Source organism: Pipra filicauda, unplaced genomic scaffold, assembly GCF_003945595.2.
Source record: "Pipra filicauda isolate LSUMZ 115617 unplaced genomic scaffold, ASM394559v2 scaffold170_size1570365_pilon, whole genome shotgun sequence".
NCBI classification, from domain to species: domain Eukaryota; kingdom Metazoa; phylum Chordata; class Aves; order Passeriformes; family Pipridae; genus Pipra; species Pipra filicauda.
In genome coordinates, this window is record NW_024104218.1 from 123,086 (window position 1) to 149,321 (window position 26,236).

Here is a 26,236-nt window from a genome sequence, read left to right on the forward strand (position 1 = left end):
AAAAAAAAAGCCTCAAAACCCATGTCAAAGTAGTTTATTTCTTTTTTTTTTTTTTTTTTTTTTTTTTTTTTTTTTTTTAATTTTATTTTATTTCTTTTTTTACTTTCCCTCCCCCGAGATCCCCAAAGTCCTGTACAACAGATCACCAGGTGAAGGTTAGTGAAAGCCAACCGTCCGCTTAGTTTCCAAGCTACAAGGGAAAGAAATAAGGGAAAAAAGGAAGGAAGGCTGGGAGGAGAAGTACGGTCACGAGAAACGGGGAGAGAAAGGGCTCAAGGCGTGGAAACAAACCCCGGTGAGAACTGTACATGGGAGCATGGCCCGAGTGGCTGCATCCCTCCGGAGCAGAGGCATCGTGCTCCCGGGATGCAGCACCTCAGGGACCGAGCCCAGAATATTAAACACGTACGAAACCAACCCTGGCCCCCTCCCCCCCCAAACCCAAACAGAACCCCCCCGAGAAAGTCGAAGATACTCATTTGCAAAGACTGACTTGTACTTCAAAAGATTTCCTGTGGAATTAAAAGCCCTCGTGGTTAAAAGTAAAGTACCCAGCTGGGCTGCAGCACAGTGTCTGTGAGCCCATGGGGCTGGAGCCACGGCTGTTTCTTCCTGTAACATCTTGAAAAAGGAAAGCTGACCCAGAGCACAGCACTGGGGCCACTGGAGTCTCTGTGCAGCCAGTCCGTCCTCTGCCAGCCGCCCCCAGGTCCAGCGTGATGCTTTTAACCTGAATAATGTATAATCCAGGAGAAACAGGGTGCTTTTTGTCACACAAACTGGGAGTATGGCGAGGTTGAGGGGAGGAATGGAGACAGCCAGGAGAGACTGGAGCGTGAGTCCCCCTCTAGACACTGCTGCAACGTGCAATTCCTCTCCTAAAGCACTGAAATACTAAAAGGGTTCCTTTACAGCATGCTTGGTGCAGAGGGACACTCTCAGTGACCAGCTCTGTGCCTGCTGCTCTCCCAGCACTGCCCTGACCAGATCCAGTGTGGCTGGAGGAGCAGGGACAGAGCTGGTGCCACAGCCAGGCTGCCCGGCCGTGGGAAAGGGCTCAATGAAAAATGCTAAAGAGGAGGTTTTGCCTAAATCTGAAGTGTTTTGACACATCTCTGGATGGGTGAAAAGCATCATGGATTTTTAGAAAAATTAAAGAAGACAAATAAATGCATGTAAAAATGTGCATGCTTGGGGTGGGCACATACGTGATGACACAGAGCCTCAGTTAGAAGTTGTTTATGGCATTACTCGGAGAAGGGATGGGTTATTCAGAGAGGTATTCCTCAATCCAAAAGTGTGCTGTGTGTTATTCCCATAGCCAGGCAACACAATGGGTTTGCACCCTCCATCAGGGAACTGTGAGGTCACTCCAGGATCTCCAGGGGCAGGGATAGGCTGTGCATGCACCCGCCATCCCAGCCCTGAAGGGATTGTGCCTGTCACTCGGGAATTAATGACTGACTTGAGGAGCGAGGTGGCCTGGGAATAGTGCAGGGCTGTGCACACGCACACATGCACACTCCCATGGCTGCAGTACAGAGCACTGCAGGAAGGGGTGGTAGAAGGGTGGGCAATAGCAGCTCTGCTTTGCTTGAGAACCTATTAGGGTGGGTGTGTGTGTGTGTGCACACATGTGTGTGCACATCAGGGCCACCACGTCATGGCAGCAGCTGGCTGCTGACTCGCAGCATGAGCCATTCTGCAGCCAACCCTGTGCAGCCAACCCTATTTGCTCACCGTCCCTCAGCGTTCCAGGTGAGGAGGGGTGGGTACTCCGTAGAAAAGGATGCTCCAAGTATCAAAATCCTCTTTACAAAAGAAAAAAAAAAAATGCAACGCAGCACTAGAAAACCTCACGTCCCAGCTGCAACCATCCTCCCCCACGCTCCCCTTTCGGGCGTGCTTCACTACCCCTTCACGCTGCCGTTCAGCCCTGGTAGAAATACATTCACTTCTTTTCCTTTTTTTCTTTTTCAGAACTTCACCGAGTTCTCTTCGCCGTTCAGAGCCCCGGCAGGTGCGAGGAGGCACGATGGGATGCTGGCCCCTCACACGCCGGCCCCTCACACGTCGGTGCTGATGCTGCGGCTGCGGGAGAAGGCCTCGCGCATGGCCGAGAGCCGGTTGGGGTTGAGAGCCTGCAGGTTGGACACGCTCACCGGCAGAGCCAGATCCTCCTGGCTCACCGTCTTGTAGCTTACCCGGTCGCCCCCGTTGTGCAGCTCCTCGGGGGGCTCCTGAAGGAAGAAGGTGGGGGGCTCATAGGGGGGCTCGTAGGGGCCGCAGCCGGGGCAGCTGGACCGGGTCGGGGTCGGCTTCTTGGTGAAGGGGGACGAGGTGTAGAGGGACGGGCCGTTGGTCAGCACTACGTTGCGGTTGCAGTGGAGCGGCGGGATGTGGGAGTGCACGGCGAAGTCGGGCTCCTCCTCGTCCTCCTCGGATTCATCCTTCTTGCAGCAGTAATACTGAAACGGGATGGCTCAGCTGGCACTCCAAGCCCCCCGCCCTGTCCCTGAGGGGCTGTTCCATGCATGCCAGCCCTGAGGACCAGTGGACTCCCCTCTCTGCTGCAGCACCCTTTAGGGTCGCATCCCCCAGCCTTACCTGGAGCCTACAGTAGCAGAGGACGGCGATGATACATAGCAAAATGACAGTCGCTAATATTCCACCTGTGATGACCACGGTCCCGGCTGTCATCCGCCCTCTTCTCCATTAACAGCCTGCAAAAGCAAGTGCACGGGGTGATAGGGTGAGGCTGGTGATGGGCTGGGCTGTAGAGCCCCAAACCCTGCTCTCACCCTCATCTGCAGGGGGATAGAAACCAGGAGTTGGGAGGTGACAGGTAGGATAAGGCCAGAGCCTGGCACTGGGCACCTGTGGAAGTCATCAGGGAGTCCCCTTCTCCCCTAAATGCCACCTTGCATGTGCAGGGGGGAAAAGAATCCTCATGAAGTGGGTGAGAGTTTGAGTGAGAAGCAGCTCTGGGGTCACATGGGGCTCTTCTGCACACAGGAGGGGGGACCCAGGGGAAGTAAAACCTTCTGACCCAGGCTCGTGGCACCCTCCCGGCTCCTGCCTGGTGGCAGAGAGTTTTGGTGATGGGAGAAGGAGCTTTGCAATAAGGATTTCTGAGCTGTACACATTTTTCTCTGAGCCTATAATCCATTTCCCCCATGAAAACAATGTGATATTTTAATTTGGAATGACTGGAGTTGCTAAGTGAGCCCTTAATGACTGCAGGGACAGGCATGCTCCCCTCCCTGAGCAGCAAGCTTAGGAACAGGATGTGTCTGAGGCACACCAAGCTCCTCCACTTCATGAAGCCAGTGTTGGGGAGCTGTTGGGGGCACCCCAGGATGATGTTTTTGACAGCCCTGGGTGAGCTGTTCACTCACAAATGCTGTGGTTGGGACACAGCGCACTGACCATTGTAGAGATGCTGTGGTTCAGCTTGGTCCTGTGTATGCACTTTGGGGTACCACCAGCACCCTTCTCTGCCTGGAATGCCCCTTAGAGGAATCTGGGAGGAATCTGCTGACGCAGCACTGGTAGCAGTGGAAGATCCCTGCTCCTGGCACTGTTGGATTCACTTAGAGGGTGGACGTTGTTCATCACGTGCAGCACGAGCCCCACAACGCCAACATGGTCTTGCTCTGAGCATCCCTCCCCTGAGAGCTCATGGGAGGGCTTGAATTCCTCTCCATCCCATGCAGGATAAGACACAGCTCTTTGCCACAGGAAGGATGCTGGGGAGACGTGTACCTGCCTGCTCACACCTGCCAGGGGCTCTGGAGACAGCGGCACTAACACTGGCACGGCTAAAGCTCCAGCAGCCCTTTAGTGCTGCAAGTGTTGGGCTGGGAACAGGAGAAGAGGCATAAATTAAGAGAGAAATCAAACCCTGACCACCTACTCTTCAAGTGCTTTAGCAAAGCTGGCCTCCAGTTCATGCTATCAGGTTAAACCAAAAAACCAGCCACCCCAGCCCCAAATTACTTCAGCACCCGAGGAAAAGCAACTGTATCTGTCAGGGATTTAACCTGCTTCCAAAGAAAATAAATCCGTGCCATATTTTCAGGCGCTTAATGTCCTGCTAAAGTTGGGTGAGTGCTGAATGGATAAAGCAGTGTCACGTTTTATGTTGCTGCCGAGGAGGAGGGAAGGGAGGAGGGAGGAGGGAAGGGAATTTATACCGAAGGCTGAAGGGCTTCTCACACCGAGTGGCCACAGGGCAAGTGCCAGGCCAAAGCCTGCCCTCATTCCTTGGGCAAAATGCTCTGAGGAGGCTCAGGAGGAGCAACACAGCCATGGGAAAGGTCTGGAAACAGCACATTAGTGATTTAGAAACTCTGGTTCCTTGGGCTGCAGCGGGTACTGGCTAGAAATGCCCATCTCTGGGTCCTTTGCTGCTCCCATTTGCAATCCCCCTGCTGTCCTGGAGCCAAGGGCAGGGTGTGCAGGGTTGGCACAGGACCTGACTTTGGGGTGCAGACTCAGCCCTGCAGCCTCTCAGGGACTGGCACTGCACCCATCAGAGGGATCATCATCTCCTTGCCAGCCCACTATGGGAGGTGGCAGGCAGGGCTCTGCCAGGGAGTGCTCCACGGCTTTCCCACCCATTAATTAAACACCGGGGGCACAAGTGAGGGTTACACAGAGCCAATTTTCATGGTTCTTGCCCAGTCGTGCCCAGCCAGACGTGGCATCACAGCCACTGCTCCCTCCAGAACAAGACCATTTGCATTTCACCCTTTTTTTCCTCCCAAGACATACTTCTCTGATTAAAGCTGCGTACCTGGAAGCATTAAACCCTCCAGCATGCAAAGGGGGAGGAAAGCAGAGCATGCAGAGGCCCATAAGCTGAACAATTCCTGTCTAGACCTCCCTTTTACATTTGTTCCTAATTTCACGCTCCACAGGCTCCCAGATTCATATATTTAGCAATAAATATCCTGGTAAAAGGAAGTGCTTTGCAGCTCTGCTGTGGTCTTGGAGGAGGTATGCAGGAGCCCTGGTACTGGGAACGCAGGCATGAGAGATGCAGTCCCAGAAGACACTCACTTGGCTCCTTCCTTGCCCCTCAGTAACATTAGGAGCCCTCCAGATACCGAGGATGCCTGAACCCCCCCCAGTCCCCCACCCCATCCGAATCCAACCCCCAGCACATCCTCCATCACTGCCAGACAGCGGCTTCAGGAGCATTTTAACTCCACACAGGCTATTTGCTGCCAGCCCAGGAGCCTTTTGCTGTAGGAACACGGTCCCCAGTGTTGTGGGGTGGCAAGGGATGGTGGCCCTTGGGGTTACTGGGAGCCACTGTGCTGGTGTGGGCACACAAGGCTTGGAAGCAAGACTTCCCCCTTCCCTGGCTTTACCTTCCCGGAGTGCAAAGGACAGGCTGTGCTGCAACAAACCAAAGGCACTGTACGGTTGCTACAGGCTGCTCCTGCATGAGCTGTTTGCTTTTGGTCACAATCCTGTGCCACATGCTTGCTTTTGCCTGCAGGTCCTTCAAGACCCTGCCATGGCTGAGGTCGTGGCTTTGAGGTTGAAATCTTCACTAAGGGCCGGGTCTGCATCAGCTTCTGCTCCCCCCAGGGGCTGGAGGGGGCCAGGGGAAGCTTCTCATGAGCAACAGAGAATGGGACTTGATAATGCAGAGGGGGAAAAGGGGTGGGATGAGAAATCATCCGAAGTCACCCCCCCAGCATCTTGAACACGGCCCCTGGACCACCGAGGATGCCCAGTGCAGGGAGAGGCTGCTCACAGCTGTGCCTGGCTCCTGCAGAGAGCTCTGTGCATCCAGTGCCTCTGGGGAGGGCTGCGTGGGAGGAAGGCTCTGGAGCAGCTGGGGGGGCTGAGCTCAGCCCGTCCGAAGGCTCCAGCTAATACCCGGCTAAACCACGGCTCCGAAATGCTGAGCTCCAGGTCCAGGTGCTGGAGTGCTCCAAGCACGGCTGGATCATGTGGACTGGCCTGACCCTGCCTGCTGAAGCTGTAGGAGGAGACCTGGGGATAGAAAAGGACACAGCTCCAAGGTTTTTTTAAGAGACCCTTAAGCACCCAGTTAAGCCAACTTCTAGGATTTACAGGTATTAACCACAATCTTTAGGACAGACCCTTAACTGAATGGGGCTTCTACCTATCCCACCCCATCCCATCCCACCCCATCCCACCCCTACTCCCATCCCCAAGGTGACACAGTCACTCCAAAGCCTATCTGGAAACACTGTCGTGGCAAGCACTAAAATAAGGGAATGCTGGTCCCACTGAAGTTATACCTGCACAAGGAGTCTGTGCCTGACCTGCAAAGAGCTGTAGTCCACAACTTGTTCTGCCCTAGTGCTGCCTGCATCCCCCAGCAGATCTGGGACCTGCTTCCTCTGCAGCCAGAAGCACCACAGCTCTCTATTTAACATGGAATTTGGGAATTGCCCTTATTCACCTGACTCCAGGAGCTGGAGATTTAAACAAAATAGCCAAACTGGGTAGGAAATGACAACTGGCAGCACAGACACCAGTGCTGGCAGGATTGCTCCTGTCTGGTACCCAGCACTGGAGCAGACAGGAGCTTAGATCCCACCATAATAAACACACAGGGATGAACAGACAGCCAGAGACACCCCACACTCGGGGGACACTCAGTCCAAACCTCAGCATGAGACCCCAGTCCTCGTCCTCACTGTTCTGCTGCTCCATGCAGAGGGGTGAGGATCAGCTCTGCCCTGCACTTCCAAACAACCAGGATGGAAAAAGGGGAGAAAAAGGCAAAAAACCCATTCCACCCTTTGCAGGGAGCAGAGGAGGCCAGCGCCGTGTCCTGAAGTAACACCATCCTGCCTCTCTTGGCTCTGCTCAGCACGAGCACATCCCTGGCTCTGCTGTGTGCTTGGACAAGCTGCCGTGCGTGGGTGTCCTCCAGCACCCGGGGGGGCCTCCGAGGGGGGGGAGCAACCTTGTGTCCTGACACAGCCCCCCAGGCTGACCCTCATCCAAGTGTCATCTGGTGGGGGATCAGCTTGTTGGGTCGCTCCGGGGAGAAGACCCAAGGGAGAGACCTCAAGAGAGGGATGATCAGGTTGGGAAGACTAAGTCCTGTGTGGAAACTGGGAGCAGAGCAGCTGTGCAGGGGGAAGCACAAATCTGACCCTCCGTGGTGGAGGGCCATGAGCTCTGCAGGTCTTGTCCTGGGGTGGGCAATGCAGCCGTGTCCCAGCTCATCCACGTGCAACAAAACCTGATACCAGCACTTCTGACCAAGCCCCACTTCAGAAGAAAGGAAAAGAGCTCAGTAAGAGGCCAGGGAAATGTGAGAGCATGTGAATGATGCTGGTTGTCCAAGATATCCCTTCCCCAAGCTGCTGAGCCTCGCTGTTTTCTGCCTCAGAGCTGGGTGCAGGCAGCATTTGGGACCCAGAACCTTAACCCAGAGTAACAAGAAATCCCCCCTGTAATAAACTGTCCAGGGCAGGGCAGGACTGAATCTGAGCACTTGATGATGTAAAGTTTAAGGTGAGCCTGGTAACTCCTGTTGCCCCCATCAGTGCCATGTAAGTGTCACAGCTCTGCCCGTGGACAAACCCTGGAGAACATCGGCGTGAAGGAAAGTCACTTCCACCGGCCCTGGGAAGTGGGAAAGCAGCAAATAAACCAGGAGCCAAACCAGTTTGGTGGCAAATACGGCCTCACTTCTGCATTTCCCCCAGTTCCTGTAATCCTACCCAGTCAATGAATAAGAGCTGGGCTCTTGGAATGGCCGGGCAATGTGCCAGCAGAGGACTTCGCACTGACGGAGCCAGCGGACAGGGCAGCTGCCAGAAACACAGGCAGAGAACGTGGCTTTCCATATGAAAAACACTTTAAGCAGAAGGCCTGCATCACTCCTGTTTGCTTCCTCTCTCCTCCTGATGGCAGGCAGCATTCCTGGCCTGGGGGCTGATGCTCCGTGCAGGCAGCAGGGATTTAAACAGCCAGGTTTGGCTGCGGGTGGGCTGGGGAAGGGCACGTGGGGGCTTGGTGACTGCAGACCCATCGCTTCAACAGGACCACCCCAGTACTCCTCAACACAAGGACAAGGTGGGACACCTTGTCATTCCATGTTTCCCCATCTCAGCACAAGTGCTTTCCCCATGGGAACCCCCCTATCTCCAGGCACTCCACACTCCAAGGACTTCTGAATATTTTATGAGCAGAGGGCACTTCACTCCCTGCTGTGCCCTGTTTGGAGAGCACTGCTCACAAATTCCCAGGCTCATCCACAGCAGACAGGTCCTCCTGGGTGCTGGAGATGGATCAGAGGTCCCAGCAGCCCCATATTCCCACCTGCACCCACCAGGACCACGCTCATCCCATCTGTGCTTGGACACCAGCCCTTTGCAGAGCAGCTCCTGCACTCAGGAGGGGCTTTCCCTACCCTGAAAATGGGGAGTTGCACCACTATTGATGGTCTCTGGAATAAGGTGATTTTTCTAAGTCTGTGGCATGTGGGAGAGGGCTCCACCAGCTGGGAGGTGCCTGTAGGGCTGCTGTGGGCTTTTAAACAACAAACCAGAACAGGGAACAAAACATTTCCTACCCATCTGAAATGCCATGTCCCTTTCTGGTGGCCTTAAGAGCCCTTCCCTGGTTTGAAGCCAACTACAGAGGTCACTGATACTGGTACAGAGGTAACTCACAGCTCAGCCCACAGTGACCCCTGTGACTGTCCCCTATATCACCCCTCAGCCCTCCTGCCGCTGGGACAGACCCCGATACTTCAGCTCCCACTGATGTCCAGGCCAGAAACAACATATTTCAAAGGCAACCTATACCCAGTGCCTGATCAATTATTTATCAGACAGGACAATGCTGGAATAGTGCTGAGCTCTGCAGAACAGGATCCTGGACCCAGGGATCCCAGCACAGCTTGGGCAGGGCTGGGACAGCAGCATGGGCAGGATGTGCTGGGGATCAGGGCTCACAGAGAGCCTGGGAATGGATGAGGACAGAAGGACAACACCACAGCTGTGGAAAGGTTTTAGTGCCCTGGCAGTGAGTCTAAGGCTGGAGGTACATCAGGCTCACACAGATGGGCATAGGGATGATATGGGGATATATCTCCCATATTTGCATCAATCATAACCCACAATATACTCCTCCAGGAGACTGGAGCAGCCATGGGCTGTTCCTCTCCTCTCTGTCCATTCTCATCTCAGCCCTTTACATTCAGAAAACCTCCCTCAGTGCTCCCAGAGTAGTGCTGAGATAAGAAACAGGTCACAGTGAACTGCTCCTTCTGTCTGCTCTCATTATAATTCAATATAACCACATATAAAAATGGTGTTATACATAATTAAATCCCAGAATTCTACAATTCAAAATGTTTTGTTAAATATTACATGGCAGCCCAACAACTCCTTGTTGTACAAGCTTTTTCCAAAGACACACTGTATATACATCCCTGCAGGTGTCCCTGCTAGTGATGGTGCTGACATATAACCATAGGACATTTTGGGTCAAAGGGACCTTTAAAGGTCATTTAGTGTGACCCTCACTGCCTGCCAGAACAGCCAGGCTGTATTCCTGTGTAAGAACAGCTTGCTAACAATGAAACCCAGCAGAGGATGCTCAGGCTACTTGGGAGATACATCACACAGCAACAGCCACTCCGAATTTGGGCATTCCCAAAGCTTAAAAAAAGCAGCAGTTCATGGAACAATCAGGGATCCTCTCCCACCAATTACCATTGCCAGTTTTTAAAGCAGAGATTAGCTCTCAGTCTGAATTTCCAGCACACTTAAGCAGGCTTCCTTCGAGCAGCATCGATCCAGGGGATCCCTGCCCCGGCAGCGCGTGTGAGGGAACGTGTGCTCTGCAGTAATGAGGCTATAATGGCATTTAGTACAACCAAATCACGCCTCAGGAAAAATAATATTTGCACAGTTCATCAAGGTGGCATTAAGGCTTACTAAGCACAATGCCAGGCAGGAATTTAAATGACTGCAGATGCTAAATGGAGAGCAGCGGTGCTGCTGGGGAGGGATGGGAGGAATGCTGAATCACCTGGATGTGTGCTGCCCTTGGGAATGTCCCCTTCCAGTGCCACTGTGGCCATGCTGAAGGCACTGCTATCTTCATTCCAAAGGGACTAGGGAATGTGACTGTGGACACTTCAGCATGGCCAAGAATAAAGCAGGGTGTGTTCACCCTGCTCTGCCCCTCTGACCCTCAGTGAAACTTTGCAGCCACATCCTAAATGCATCAGCAGGGATTTTGGAGACATCAAGAGGGATGCTGGTGACTGAGTGCTGACCAGCAGTGCATCCCTGCACACCAGCCCTGTGTTGGCACCAGTCCAGGGGAGGTAAACCCAAAAAACAGGCCCAAGGGAGGAACTGGTACAGAAATGATGGACTTGCCTCCAGGTCTGACCCTGCACATGGTGAGTTGCCACAGTGGGAGCTCACAAGCAGCCAGTCTCTGTCAGGATTTGAGAGCTGCTATCAAACCACACCAGAGGGTTTTACCCTCCCCAGTCCCACCTTTCCTTGCCCAAACAATCATACTCTGCTTAAGTACCAGGAATTATTTCCATAAATCAGTTGGAAAGCAGACCATAATCCCAAACACACACACGCAGTCTAAACTATTTAAAAAAAAAAAAAAAGAAAAAGAAAAAAAAAAGAAAGATGTGCTGTCTTTCCACCCTGCACCGTTTAATCGCCTCTTGAGTTATGGTTTAGTCATCCTGAGATATTAACATTAGAGAGAGCAAGTTTTGGAATTAGCAGCTTGGGATAAGCTACTGAATAAACCACTGAGCTGGGAAGAAATCAGAAAGTGGGGAGCACCCCAGGGTCTTCTCCCAGCAGGGCAGTTTTGCATCCTGGAAATGTCCCCATGCAACCTGAAAAGCTTGAGTTAGCATACTGAGAACTAATAATAAATCTTACTCCTGATCAGTATTTTTTGCTGCCCAGTTCACTGAACAGGCAGTGCTCCCTCTCCATCACCATCCCACAGGAGAGCTGATTGCAGCCCCCAGCAAGGCACAGTCAGAAAGATCAAAAGGCCTGGTCAGAGAGTGTTGCAGAAATTATGCAATTATGGAAAAAAAAAAGAGGAATTTGTCTTTCTGAAAGAGTAACTTTCCAGAATTGGTCTACTCACCTGGATTTTGAAAGCTCTTCAGGTTGAAAACCTGGTGGTGTCAGATTGAAGCAGATGTTGTTGCCCCAAGAGATTCGTAGGAGCTGGTTCCTTACACCAATAGCTCCCAGCAGCCTTCCTGCTGTCCCATCTCCCAGCAAATGTCTCGAGAACAGGGTTTCATGGCTCAGATGGGATTGTTGGGGCATGAAGATGGGAAGAGATTCACAGAGTCACCTGCTGAGCTCTTTGGCCATTTACAGCCCTGGCTGGGAGCTGGAGCTGCCTCCTGGTCCCAGGGGCACCAGCACTGCAGTTGGGATGGGTTCAGCACCTTCATCCTCAACTTGTCCTGGGAACAAGGGTTTTACAGCCCAGAGACACTGCACAGAGGGATAACAAGGTCCTGGTACCCCCTGATGGCCACACAGAGCAGCAGAAGCAGCAACTCTCACTGTGACTCCCCCAGCTTTAGCTCCCGGGATCTGTGGCTCTGGCCATGCAGCGTGTCTGCATGGAGAATCATTTTTATGGGAAGGTATGGACTGAGTCATGTCTGCTGCCATTCAGCCCTGTGCTAATAGAAACACTACATGCTTCAGAGCTTGTGTTTGCACCTTTTAGCCTCTGCCTCGGGCAGGCACAAAGCCACCCATACCCCTGCAGCCAGCCCCAGCTGCACGTTCAGCCTCTGTGCACATCTGAGCTAAAGCCCTGGTTCATCCCAGGACCTCTGGCTCTCCAGTTCTGGCAGTACCATGCCTGAGAGAGAAAGTGTTGCTATGCCAATACCCATTTTACAGACATGGGAACTGAGTCCTGGGTTGGTTAAGGCTCTGCTTTTGAAGCCAGATTGCTTGAAATCTGTCAAATATCAGCCCACTTCCAGACTGAGTGGCTTCCCTAGGCCAGACACTGGATGAGCAGTGAGCTGAGAGCAGCTCCATGCTCCTACCACCCCCTGCACTGGTAGTTGGGAAGGATTAGTCCCCACACCTGACCTGGTGGCCCCGTGATGTCCTGAGAGGCGGATGAGCCATCGATCCTGAGCCACAGAAGAGCCATCGATCAGGGTGGGGGAGGAAGGGCACGTACAGTGTACATTTCCATTAAGCAGTAAATCCAACAGCTTTGCATTTCCAAGAGGTATGAACACAGCTCCGTGGGACAGGAAGATCCTCAGCAGATTAAAGTCTTTGTGAGCTGCACACCCTGCCCTCCTTTGCTCAGGATTCACGGATCCAGGCTGATGTGGAGGCAGCAGGAAGCTCCTTGGTGCTCATTAAATGCAGCAGCCTGAGAGCTGCAGGGACACCCTCCATCCAGCCATCATCACATGCAGGAGGGGGACCAGTACCACTCTGTCCTTGCCCACCCCCACACCCCCCCAGCTGTGGGTGGGTGGCTGATGGCTCGTGATACTCATGCTGTCCCCCCCCAGCATCTCTGAGCTGCCCTGGGCTCTGGCTTTCCATGTAACCCACTTATTCCTCATCAATCCCCCTCCTCTGCCCTTGGGAATCAGACTCCCTGCAGTGTGACCTGGCTCTGTGCTTCCAGCTGCTGCTGCAGCGTGACACCGGGGGACTCCCCGGGTGCTGCAGGCACCAAGCAGCCCTGCCTGGGATCTCCAAAGAGATATATGTTGCTGCCTTAGGAAAAAAAAAATCAGAAAAAAGGGTAGGGAGTTTCCATAGCTACAGCTTTACATCACTCTGGTAGAGGCTCCGCTTCAACCCGTGTAATGAGACACAAGCAGAGTGGTTTTCCCACTCCTGCCCAGCAAGGCAGTACGGTGCATGAATAAAGAAGAGGAGAGGAGAGAGGGAGCTCAGGGATTTTGGAAATAACAAATAAACGTTAAGGACTGGCATGTGAGGTGGCCATTGGCACAAACTCCCTGCCCTGCCTGTCTTGGGGCATGAGCTGCACTTGCAGATGGGGAGGGAAGGAGCCCCACAGCCCCCCCTCATCAGCACAGTGAGTGGCACACGCACCTTCCTGCTGCTTGACCTGGTCGGAGGCTAAAAACTGCTTCATTTAAATTCCTGTCTGCATGGTGCTCCCAGGGCTGGACTTCAGGGAGACAGGGAGGTGGTGCAGGCAGTGAATCTGCAGAGATTTAGAGCTGCTGCCAATGCAGAGCCACTGCCCAGAGCACCTGGGGATGCGAGGCTTGCCTGGCTCCAGGTCCACACTCAGGGCTGGTGGTGGCTCGTGGGGAACGACACGTGCAATTGCAAACTGCTCTGATCACAGGATCACAGGATGGTTTGGGTTGAAAGGGACCTTAAAGACCATCTCATTCCACCCCCCTGCCATGGGCAGGGACACCTTCCACTAGACCAGGTCACTCCAAGCTCCGTCCCACCTCTCCTTGAACACTTCCAGGGATCATGGGCTTCCTCATTGTTTGCAACCTGGAGTTTTTCTGCAGGCAGTAAAATCTCCTTATGTTATCTTTTTTAATAAGGATTTATCATTGCTGCATCACGGGAATTAAAAGAGACCGTCTGAGAGGGTAATTTCCATATTCTGGCAACTCACCATGAAGCAGTTCCAGTAAATTTTCCTTTTTTTCCTCACCTTAATTTTGCTATAGCTTTTCCTGGGAGATGAGAGAGGGAAAAATTTAACTTGGAGGGAAAAAAACACGTCCCACGACAACAAAATCATAAGCGAAAAAGCCGAAAAGATAAAGGAACTTGCACGGCTCAGCTGAAAACCCTCATTAGGTGAATAAAGAAACTGAGAAAAACCTTCACACAAATTGCTCTGCTCAAACCAACGTAGGCATCAGATGTTTGAAATATCGACTGTTCTCAGGGACAGCATCTTTCAGAAATCAAAACACACGTGATGGATCTTTTTGCCCATCGTCAGCGCTGGGCTGACACCTCCCCTGCCTTTGAAATGACTCCTTGATGCTGGAGAGGCCCTTGAGAGCGAGGTGGCGGCTCATGCTCCACATCTGCCACCTCCTTGCCACCCCCAGCAGCCAAAGCGACGCTGCTGCCGGCACCAAAACATGGAAGACTGAGGTAGACGAGGGTGGGAGGCTGGGAGCTCCCATCTGCCCTCCCCAGCTTCTCATCAGTGCTGGCAGCTCCCCAAGCAGGCTGCAGCTTCTCCCTTCCTTGCTCAAATGGTGCCTGAGTGGCAGCACCTCAGAGGACCAGAAAATGCCAAGTATCTTGTCTTTGAAAGCCAAGCCTCAGACCAATGCTCTGAATCACCCCCTGAGCCTCGGTGAAGACAGGGTAAGGCACCCACAGCAGCCCTGGGGGGAGTCAGATCTTGTAAACCCGAGAGACAAGCACACAGAAATGCCTCCATCCATCCTGCAAAGCAGGAGACTCACACTCCTGAGCGCTGCTCCACTCCACCTCCAAATCCCAGCTGGATTTCAGCTTCCTTCCCTGGCATGGTGAGCTCACTTCACTTGTACACGCTTGTTAGAGCTCACTGGGAACTAGGAACGTTCTGGTATTAAATAACAGAGATAATGTGGTGAACTGGGAGCCCACAATCAAATTAGCAAAACCTTTCACTGAAGCAATGCTGATTTTCTGAGCTGAACTGGGATGAACTGGGAGCCCACAGGCAAATCAACAAAAACTTTCACTGAACCCACTCTGATTTTCTGAGCTCTCCAGGCATCACTCTACCCCATGGAGCCCTTCATTAACATCTCACCTCAATGGTAAACCAGGCAAACCTGAAGTTTGAGCCTTACAAAACCCAGACCTGTAAATGTGAGCATCTTCCCTGCCCAGTGCCTGGGAGTGCTGAGGGCCTCTCAAAAAGTGTGATGCAGCTGTGCCCGCAGGAGATTCCCCCTGGAAGGTTCAACAGATGACAGGTCTCCTCTGGGAATTAAGAATACATTCACTGCTGTCCAGAACCATGGGCCTGTTTAAAAAAACACCCTCCAACCTGGCTACCACTGCTCCTGGGCTTGACAGTGGAGACAGTGGGAGCCCAAGGGAGCCCAGGAATTTCTGCTGTGATCACAGGATGCCTCAGTCCTGCTTCTGGATGGTTTAATTAGGATTATCACGAAAATGCACAGGATTGTGATATTCAGGTTACGAGGCAATGTTAACAGCCGTATCAAACAAAGCCCTTCTCGTTACTGGTTCTGGCAAATGTTCTCATCTGTATTAATTTTTGGAAATCTTCCCTTTTTGAGCAAAAATACAGCAGCAGCGTGCCAGTGTTACACATCTCTGAGGCTGAGCAACCCTAATCCTCTGCAGTCAACAGTTCTGCCATAGCCCAGAAATATTCACGCTTTATATTTACTACCAATTAAGTCAGACAGTGTTTTAAAGACCAACCCTTTGTCTGCCAATCTGAACATTCAACAATATGTAACATTTACAAAGGTATGAAGAAAACAAGTAAGATCTGTGCTTGGTTTCTCGGAAACCGGTATCACACTCTTGTAACCTGTGTTGTTTTATTTAAAAATACAACATAAACAAAGATGTGATGCCAGAAACACAAGGGAAAATAGGTGCAACTAAGAAAACCCCACTTTCTGTGGGCTGAATCTTCTCCCACGAGCTGCTGTGAGAATCAGGAATAACTCTTGAGAAAACAGTAACGCTGAACTGTTGCAAATCACAAAAAAAAAAGATTATGGAACTGTCTAATATTAACTGTGCTTGTCTTTATCTCGGGGGCTATGCCCGCCCATGGGTGTCCCATCCAGTGCTGGCCACAGAGGATCACAGAATCATAGAATCACAGAACGGTTTGGGTTGGAAGGGACCTTAAAGTCCATCTTATTCCACACCCTGCCATGGGTAGGAACACCTTCCACTAGTCCAGGTTGCTCCAAGCCCCATCCAACCTGGCCTTGAACACTTACAGGATGGGGCAGCCACAGCTTCTCTGGGCAACCTGGACAACACCAGGTCTCCCCTGCAAAGAGAAGTGCCCTGAGAGCTCCTGTCTGAGCCAGAGCAAGCTCAGTGATGTCAGCACCCAGTGCTGCAGACCTGAGCTGCCCTTGGAATTACAGAATGGTTTGGGTGGGAAGGGACCTTTAAAGGTCATCTAGTCCAACCCGCAGCCATGAGCACATACCCTGCTCCAAATACACCTTCAACTCTGTCACAATCAGTAAGAAAATGGCCTTGGTGACAGCTGGATCAGAGATTTCACCTGGAGAAACACCTTTAAAGAAGAGCTGCAGCCACAGGCAGTGGCAGGACCACGCAGCTTCGTGCCTGTCGCTGTTTGCACAAGGAAAAGAGTCACAAAGCAAACCCACAGGACAGCCATAAGTCTGAATTATTACCTCAGCACCTCCTTTGGGTAATATAACAATAAACCCACAAAATTTGCCTAACAACAAACGCAAATCAACACTTGTTATCCTTCCCCTCCCAACTCTGTTCCCACTCTCACTGCAGGACTATTTTTCCCCATGTTCTACTGCTAATCTTTCCAGGGCTTAGCTACCCAGCAGGAGACACCAACCAGACCAAGACACCTCCTTTCCCTTCCACATGAGAGCCTTATAAATTGCATCTGTGTAAATCCCTGCTTGCACTGGCTTGCAGAGATGGGGAGAGGTCCCCAGCAGTGAGGTCATGCATTTCCTCGGCCACCCTCCTGCAGCCAGGACACCTCATTGCTTGCTCAAAGCTGAGCCTCCAAATACTGGATTTTCTCCCCAGGAAAGAGTTTAGCTTGGATTGCCACAAAATGTATCCTGTTTTGCTATGTAACTCATGTATATTTTGTTAAGTGAAGAGTGGCAACGTGCACGCTGCTGTTCTGTGGGTGCCAGGGTGGGAAACCAGGAGGCAGAAGGAGCATCGCTGCCTGCAGGGATGATGCAGGCAGACACTGTCAGGGAGAGTCTCCCTGCACTGCACAACCTGTCACCTGGCTAGGAAGGCAGGCGACAGCTAAAGGAGAGAGTTAATGGCTTGCCAAAACTCAGGCAGGAGGGCCCGTGACAGATCTTACACCAAACCCACACTGAGAGCAAAGGGAATCCAGATGTAAAGCGCACGGCAGAGCCCAAGCAACACCCTCTGCTCAAATCGGGAAGCAAATGAGGGTTTCAGACGAGGAGCTCTGAACTGGGATTGCACTGTCCCTGCTGGTCACCTCGGAAAATACTGTATTATTTCCCAGGGAAAAAAAAACCCCAGACATCCCAGAGGAACCAAGTTGGAATACTGGGAACAAAAATGAGCAAAGCTATTTGCAGGTAAGTTATTTTTCTCACAGGAAACGGTGCCTGTAAGTGATGTTTTAGCAGAGCTGTGATTCCCTGTAGCACAGCTGCTTTGGGGACTTGTCTGGTGCTTCCCTGTGAAATCCCTCTCGCTCTGGGCACGCTCCCGCAGCATCACAGCAAATTCCAGCCTCAGTGGAGCCTGTGTATCATCTTCTACAACAAAGTCCACGGCATTTTTTTGCTCTGATCAGTGCCAGTTTAAGAGTCTTTGAATCTTGAGGCATTTTGATCTGCTGCAGCTGAAGTGACCCGAGCTGGGGAGAGGTCGGGGGAGACGACGAAGCCATCACAAGGCTGTGGTGGTCCCCAGAGGGTTTCAAAGCAGCCACATCACCCAGAAATCTTGGTATTTATCTTTCCCTGGCAGCCACTTTTCTGGCATTTATATGGATGTATTTTCCCCTTTAATCCCAAATTCTCCATGAGTAAAGAGAGGACCTGACTTTGCCTGATGCCTGGTACCTCTGTGGGTACAAGAGGTCACTCTTATCCATTATGGTCCAGCCTAGATTTTCAGGCAGCCGAGGAACAAGAGACCACATGCACAGGAAAAAATGAAACCAGAGAGGACTTTTCCTCCCAGTTTGCTATGAGTCCCCTCCAGCAGAAGGGAAGGAAATCCCAGCTGTGCGGTGTGCCCACTGCTTACAGCTCCCCCTATATAAAGAGCTTATGAGCTTCCGTGGCTCAGACCCTTTGATGAACTTGTACCCAGAGCAAAGCCACAGCGTGGCCTCAAAGTCAGACCTGAAGCTGGTGGTGTGGAGGGTTCCATCCCCCTGCTGAGCAAGATCATCCCCTTTATCCCCTGCCCAAGGGAAGCCAACCAGTGCAGCCTTGGAAGAGCCTAAGCTGGACTTTAGTAGCAATTTAAAGGAAAAAAAAAAGACAGGCTTTTCCCCCAAAGCCTATTTTCCAGGCTGGCAGCTTCCAACAGTTGTCTCACCATGGAAGTTTTCTGTGAATGGTATCTCGGAAAGGAAGGAAGAAGAGGATGGGGCTGTGGAGGAGGAGGGCAGGGCTGGAGCACAAGTGGGTGAACAGAAGGGAAAAGGCAGGGATGGAGTGGCAGGCTGGGTGTGTGGGATCTGAACAGCTCCAAACGGCTCTGAACAGCTCTCCACCAGCACCGACTCTCTCTGCAGCACTGACACAACCTCACAGCAGCACTGGATGAGGCAGAGAAGGGCTGGAGCCAGTGCCTGGGATGGGATGGTCCCGCTGCAGGCAGAGTGCTCCAGTCAGCTCCACTCGCTCACTCCCGCTGCCCTCTCAGAGAAACACATAAGCAAACAAAGATATGTGAGACCACGACATGATTTCCTCCCCATCAGGGCTCTCAAAGGGGCATGAAATTATCAGTGAGCATTAGTCCTGCCTGCCCCGGGGCTGAGGTAAGTGGCCAGCAGTGTATCCTGCCAGGAGCACTTGCAGGTGTGTGAGTGACAGCAGAGCCACATCTCTTCCCTTCTGCCACGTGAGCAGCATCCTTGTCACCTGGGTGAGGGAAGGGGAGGATGGCTGGCACTTGCCTTCTGCCAGGAATTCACTTGCCCTCCTTTTTCTTTTCTTAACGAGCAGGCTATTAACCAAACAGGGACATGATGAATAAATACGTGGGCTGCAGAGTGGCTCCTGCTGCGGCCTCAGTGAGCCCTCTGAGCACTGGCAGTCCTCACCAGCCCCCCTCTCCCTGCACAGCCTCCCACCCTCGTCTCAGGTGCTCAGAGGCGGTTGCTTTATCCATTGCTAATGACATTTATTTTCTTCTCAGAGCCTCGGGGAGGGCTCTTTCTCTCGCCCTCCCTGCTGATGTGAATCCTGCTGCCCTATTATGCTGATCTGAGACTTTTTTTTTATTGTTGAGCCGCTGGTGATCTCTCCTGCATCCCCCATCTCTGCCCCCCAGCCTGCTATTCCCACAGCCAGGCATGTATTTCCTGGGCTTGATCCAGCCAGCACTGAAGTAAGGAGAAAACCTCTCCTAGTTTTCAGGTTGGATCAGGTCCCTGACCTGGTGAGGACAGGCTAAGACTTTCTTTTGGGTTTCTGGTAACTTTCCTCTAAAATGTCCTTCAGAAAAAGGCAATTATCACCATGCCATTAAAGCTTTCCCCATTGCACGGCCAGATAACTCGTTGGGAGCCTTTTGAAATAACCTTTAAACAAAAGATCCTGTCTTGTTTACTGCATGTTTCTGAACTCAACAGTAATGCATCCAGATGTCACCCCTGTCTACTGTAGGCCTAACTATTTCTGGAAACACACCAAAGGCAAATTGCTTGGATAATGTCAGATATTGTTGCAAAAAGAATATGACAAGTTTCCATCTCTTTGATAAAGGCTGTGGAGCAGAGAGATGTTTCCCAGGGCAGCAGAGCTGCGTGCACCTTCGACTCAGCTCCACGCAGGAGCCGCATCCCTCCCTCCTGGCAGCTCACGGGCAGTTTCCAGAGGCACACACTTTCCAGCTCGGGAAAAAATCAGTGTAGCTGTCAAGCAAAGCTCACAACATCCATGCAGGGTGGTGTGTGACCGCAGGTGGCTTTTGTCCTGGAGGTGGGAGACGGGAGAGAAGCACTGGAGAAGGTGAGACTGGGCTGAGCTGCCCTCGCGGTGTCTCAGCCCGTCTTGTGCCATTATTGTGAGGGAAGTCAAACGTCAGCTCTGACCCATCACAGGTGCTCGCTCAACAAGCAAGAGAAAACTGCCTGAAGTGAGAGGGTAACAAAGCTCCCCAGCCCTCGGCTCATCTCTTGTCTCCACTCCATGCCCTGCCAAAGGGAGCACCCGTGCACGCTGATGGAAGTGCTGGCACCCAGCAGTGTCCCAGGCTGCAGCTCACAGTGCTGCCCCTGGCTCCAGTGAGAAATCTGTGCTCTTGGACACGTAGGATGGGACAAAATCATCATCATTGTGATTTTGGCCTAAATCAAGTCCTGCCCCCCTCAGTGCTGCCTCTGACACAGGCACCTTGAGAACCACATCCCCAGAGGAGCCCCGTCCTCCTGCTGGTGCACTGAACTGCTATTAATGGGTCATGGCTGCTATTAGCCTTTCCAGGGAGAAATAGGTCCAAGGATATTTCAAAATGTTATTATGACCTTTAATTTTGTTCCCCAACCTTTCCAGTCGCCCTCTGCCCAGGGCTGTTCTCGCAGGGCTCACGGGTTCCTAAGGTCCCAGCCTTGCCTGGGCTGGCCTTGGCTGTGATCTGAATGTGGCTGAAAGGTCTGAAGAGGGTCAGAGTCCATCACCCAAACCTATTTGTCATCCCGCTGCCAATCTTCAGTGCTGGGATATAAGCTGTTTTCTCGGGCAAAGGGTGAACCAATCCCACCACAATAAATCAGATCACAAGGAGAGAAGGAGATGACACATAATGACATGGGAGAAAGTGTAAATTAGATGGGGAATGAGCTGCAGTTCAACCCAAACACCTGCCCTTCAATGTCAAAAGTTGCATCACAAGCTGTGGCTGCGGGAGCCCTGCCAGCACGCAGCACCTCTTCCCTGGCCTGTCCTTATCCACATCCATATCCATGACAACACAACAGACAGGTACCAGAGCAGGCCAGGTGAGAAGGTACCAAGTTATCCCCGTTTCTTACACCAGCACTAATGCAACTGGGCACTGCACAGCCAGACAAAAAGGTCTGAGTTAGGCAAATCCCTTACAGCTTGGTCAGCTGCAAAACCCCTCAGTGTCCCACATGCTGGGCTCTGAGGACATATCCTGACATGCCCAAAGGTCAGTGGCACAGACTTTCTCAGCCTGTGAGGATGCAGCGAAGCTCTCTGGGCTGCACATAAATGTCCCAGGGAATTAAGTACATTTATCTCTTTGCATCTGGCACCCAGCGAAACATTTCAAGATCCTAAGGGGGTGTTCAGGTGTGGCTGTAGGGTCAGTGAGTGCTCTTCAGCTTCAGACACGGGAAACCTTTAGAAAGACTTGGGTTATTTAATCCACGGGCAGCGAGCGGGTCCTCTGCCCCTGGGCCACTTCCGAACACGTTCTCCTCAGATTGCAAAGCCCGTGAGAGCAAACCTTCAGGTTTGACTCTTGTGTCACCTACATGAGGGTTTAGGGACTGCTGCAGGTGCAGTGGAAAAGGATCAGGAGACGTGACAGCCAGACAGAGCTACCAGGCTTTGATGGGAAACAAAGAGAAACAAGGCAAAGATACAGCCAGTAACCACGGCGCGGGTGATGTTCTGCAACTCTCCAAGCTCAGGTATTCAAGAACTGCCTGTTATTTGTAATCTGTGCTCACTGACAATAAAACAGAAAGGAACAAATGATGTTCCCTTCCTTTCCCCTCACATCCCCACATCCTTTCTAAACGAGAACCAATGTACTGAGGGGTGATAAATCAACATCAATCACTTTGCGGGGGATTTTGTGGAAGTTCTTTATCTCCACTGAGCACCAGCACCGTTCCCAAAGAGGTCCTGTCATCGTTCTGCACAGAAATCCTGACACGCGGGGGAAGGAGGTTACACTTTTAATTACAGTTGCATGGTCTTTAAGGTGTTTAAAATCTCTTTTCACCCACTGACAGCCCTAGTGCGTCTTTCTGCTCCTTTCAGACAAGATGAAAACCATCCACAGAGGCTGCAAACAACCTTCAGTTCTTCACACGCCACTGCAACAGGGCAAGAGCCTAAACACAGGTGTGGGATAGTTCAGGCACTCACTTCATGCACAATTTATGTAAACTACTTTCCCTTACAGCATTATAATTTAGATGCTTACTCAGTAAGGACGAGATATGATGACTAAAAAACCCATCACACTGGGTACTTTCGCTCAAAGAAGTCACCCAGGAGCACCATCTGCACTCTAAAAATTGGGATAACCCACCAGGTTGCCTAAAATGACAGACATTCGTCATCACAGACTCAAGTACACGATTTTCCCACCCAGGTTTTATGCTGATTTCGCTGCTCATTTCAGGCTAGAAGACAATCTGTTGAACCTCAAAGTGCCGTCTTCTCTTACCTTTAATTTATTCTGTCAGAAAACTGTCTACCTTAATGAGTATGAGCACACCCCCACTACCTTCCAAGTTTGGTGATCTGTTATGTCAAATATAAATAATCCTGTCTGAAACCGGTCGATATGGGGAAATGAAAAGCCATCTTCCCTTGGGGGATTTCTCTCTCCCTCCCACAGCTCCCCCGAGCCCTCAGGCTACCTTTAATGTACTGAGCAATATCCATGTGCCTCTGAGAGCACAGACCTAGATGGCTGCTCTATTCATGAAACAGTGACAAAAACAACCCACAGGTAATTGTGCCATCACCTTTCTCACAGGCAGCTCTGGATCCCTCTCCATCACCACTGCTTTGTTGAGTGTGAGTTAGTGGGCTGGTTTGCTGCCTAACCCGAGACTGGGGTGGTCTCTATGAACTCATTGGGATGGAGCAGAGGATTCTGACGTCCTTCAGAGCCAGGACATGAGATAGGAACAAACCCTTGTCCTAGACACATGGCCCCAGGTGAGATGCCCAGACAGGTTATTTAGAGAGCCCAGTTTCAGTCCCATGCTGAGCGTGCAAAGGAGGATGAAATGGAAGAGAAGGACACGATCTGCACACCCAGGAAAGGCATGGGACGGGGGCAGCTTTCCCACTCCATCCCTGTAAGATGCTTTCACGACCTCCTTCACAGGCATGGCTCTGAAACTGAAGATGCTGTAGGACCAGGGAAAACCAAGCCTGAGCACCTCAGTATTTTTCATGTTGGTCTAAGGTGGCAGGACTTGCCCAGTCCCCCCTGAGACAGGCTATAGGGGAGCAGACGCTGTGCAGTTCTCCATGTCCTACTCGCTCTGTCTCCCCCCTCCAAACCCCTTCCCAGCCCCACTCCTGGCAGCCGGGGCTATCCTCTGCCTGCTGCCCTCCTTGAAGGTATCCCCCCGGGATGCGGGTTTCGCTGCCGGTTCCCTCGGAACAGCGATCCCAGGCAGTTCAGGATGCACCGGGAAGCGGGCGGCGGGGGCGGGAGTGAAGCAAACAGGGGGAAAAACACCGCGAAAGACCCCAGCGCTGGGAACGACGGGGAGAAGGGGCTCGGCAGAGCCGGGGGGGGGAGGAGGTTGTCCTGCCATGCTTACCTTCAAACGGGGGAATGGGGCTGGATCGCTCAGGTGAGGACCGCGTCTCCCGAAGTCTCCCGCTCGCAGAGCATCAACGCCAAAATAAAGGACTTAAAAAAAAAAAAAAAAAACCAAACCACAAAAAATTCAAAAAATAAAAACAAAAGGAAGAAAGCGGTCTGGGGAGCGGAGCGCGGAGCAGGCAGCCGGCAGCAAGCAGCAGCAGCAGCAGCAGCAGCAGCCACCCTCTCGGCACATGGCCGGGCCGGCGGCGGCGGCTCTGCGGGGGACGCTCCCGCCTCCCCGCCCCGCGCCCCAGCGCCGCCGGGGCCGCCAATGACGGCGGCGGGAGCGGAGCGGGGCCGAGCGGGGCCGAGCGGGGCCGGGCCGGGCCGAGCTGCGCCCCCCCGAGCCCCCCGCCGGGGCCGCACGGGCAGCGCCGCGTGCTGCCGCCCCCCCGCACCGCAACCCCCCCGCACCCGCACCCCGGGGTGCGGAGAAAGGGAGAAGGCGGACGCCGGGTCCCGACACCTCCCCCCTCCCCCTGGAACTGGGATGCGGGTCCGTGCTGGACACTCGGGGGGAGAGCGGGGACAGCCCCTGGGAGATGGGTCACTCCCGCCAGAGCTGGGGCATCCCCATATAGGCACGGGTCATCCCTCTGCGGAGCCGGACCACCACTCAACCCCCGGGAGTCGGGCCACACCATCCTGCAGCCGGATCTCCTCCTGACAGAGCCGCGTCACCCACGACAGAGGCGGGGGATATTGGTTTGGCCAAAGGAGCCTTCATCCCCAATGCTGGGGCAGGAAAAGAATCTCCTTCCTCATCCCCAGTGCAGGAAAAGAATCCCCCTCCCCATCCCTGGTGCGGGGATAAAGAGGAGAAAGCCAAAGCAAACCCTGCAGCATCCCCTGTTTAGCCCCACAAGGGTCCCAGGGCATTTTACAGGTGCCATGACTTTGTTCCCTGCTCCATTTATCAGGAGCCGTGCTGGGGTTTTGGTTGTTTGGTTCCATTAATAGACACCCCTGGAGAGGAACTGTCTCTCCTCTTCCCAAATCCATGCCCATTCCAGCACAACCTCAGCATAGAGTCCTCATCCGCAGCCTTCTCCAAAGACGCTGATGCCGCGCGGGGCGTGTTCAGCAGCGGTGATTCACAAGGCTTCTTAAGTGCAGGAGCGGTGATTCACAAGATTTCCTTAGTCTTGGGGTTGTGATGACCTCCCACATCTGAAAAAAACAGAGTTTGGGACAAAACCTGAATCCGAGTCGGCATTACCCCTCCAGCAGATGGGCAGCCTGCAGAGGCACCACCACAGCCATAACCAAGCCGGTGGGACGAGGGAGCACAAAGCGCCCCAGCTCCCACCACGTGTTCTGCAGCCGTTGGTCCCCAGACTCCCAGCAGAGCTCTCCTGGGCACAAAGGATGCTCAGCATGTCTCGGAAGGCCCTGCCAGCCCTGCCTCATTGCCCGCCCTGTCAGCAGTCTCAGCTGGCATCACCCGTGTTGTCTGCAAGCTGCCGAACTCCTTGGGCACACGGACCCTTCTGCAGGCCATCGCCTCTCCCAGCCTCCTGGAAATGATGCTGGGAAGACAAGCACATCCAGCCTGGATTCCCTCTGTCCAACAGGACGTATGCCTTGTGTTCCGCAGTGTTCCTGTCCCTGGCCTGACTTCCTTTGGCATTCCCAAGCTTATTCCCAAGAACTAACTTAATTTTTTCCTTTGGCAGTTTCAGCCTATCGATACTTGTTCTGTCCTTCTTGACTGATGAGAATAATCAGGGCTTTTATAGCACATCTGCTCTTTTTAAGATGGTATCACTTACAGCACTCCTTTAATCCATGGAGAGGGAAACAGTCGCATTTAATTAATTGCTCAACAAATAAACTAATTACCGCCAGCAATTTCAGCACACTTTGCATGCAGTTCAAACGCCTGTGCAGAGATCTGAGAGGCAAACCACTCACTCTGATGACAGGAAATCAAAGTGAGGGGGCAAAATTCAGTTTATCTTTAGAGAATCTACTTAAGGCTATTATTGTTTAATTAATTTATATTGTATCACTTAGTACTGAACTGTCTATGTTGTGGTTGCTCTTCAGTTTTTCTTCAAGGTTGCTTGAACCATGTGCAAAAGATATTTAAAAGCTGTGCCAGGAACAAAAAAAAAAACCCTACCAATTTTAGCTTTTTGTTACTTGTACTGGTCAAATGCCATTGTCTGGCAATTTATCATTGTATCCTTGCTCAGAAATATGAATGATGGAGGTTCTTTGCTTGGGCCATTCATTTTGGTTTCTATGCCTGGACTCCTGTACGACAATAAAGATCCTCCTTGCTTCCCAGGGAGATGTCAAAGCAATTCTCACTGAGCTGAGCCCAGGATAGAATCAAGGAAAAACAATGTTATAACAAGGACTTAGCAAATGCTTGGGCTGCCTTGTGTGAGTACAGAGCTTGTTTTCTGGGCTCTAAGATGAGGTTTGCTTACCTTAAGAGCAATTCTGTGAAGATCAGTTACCTATGAAAGAGAAAAAGGTTTTTATAATATATTTCCATATTGCAGTGGTGTACAAGACCTCCGTCACGAGCACGATCTGGTCGTGTCAGGGGCTGTACAAACACAGAGCGCAAAGAGCCCCGATTCCCGTGACTTTGCAACGTAAATTTTTACAGAAGGAAAGTGCTAATTAGCATCCACAGTTTGAGATCCAGTTGATAGCCTCGA

The 26,236-nt window shown here is 52.2% G+C and overlaps 1 protein-coding gene across 2 annotated transcripts; it reads right to left on the reverse strand.

Moving 5' to 3' along the window:
• Window positions 1–80: 80 nt before the first annotated feature.
• Window positions 81–24,604, reverse strand: FAM163B (family with sequence similarity 163 member B). 2 transcript variants are annotated; one of them, XM_039379580.1, is made up of 4 exons: window positions 24,581–24,604; window positions 23,515–23,606; window positions 2,608–2,723; window positions 81–2,468 (listed from the first exon to the last, which is right to left on the reverse strand). In XM_039379580.1, the coding sequence occupies exons 3-4, from the start codon at window positions 2,698–2,700 to the stop codon at window positions 2,067–2,069; spliced, it is 495 nt and encodes a 164-aa protein (XP_039235514.1). In that variant the 5' UTR covers window positions 2,701–2,723; window positions 23,515–23,606; window positions 24,581–24,604; the 3' UTR covers window positions 81–2,066. The 2 variants fall into 2 exon arrangements, with proteins under 2 accessions (XP_039235514.1, XP_039235513.1); XM_039379579.1 differs by lacking the exon at window positions 24,581–24,604 and having other exon boundaries at window positions 23,515–23,723.
• Between the last annotated feature and the right edge of the window lie 1,632 nt (window positions 24,605–26,236).

Coding starts and splice junctions, on each gene's coding strand:
- FAM163B (XM_039379580.1), bottom strand. CDS start 2,700: ATGACAGCCGGGACCGTGGTCATCACAGGTGGAATATTAGCGACTGTC. Junction 2,469..2,607: donor TCTGCTACTGTAGGCTCCAG/GTAAGGCTGGGG, acceptor ATCCCGTTTCAG/TATTACTGCTGCAAGAAGGA.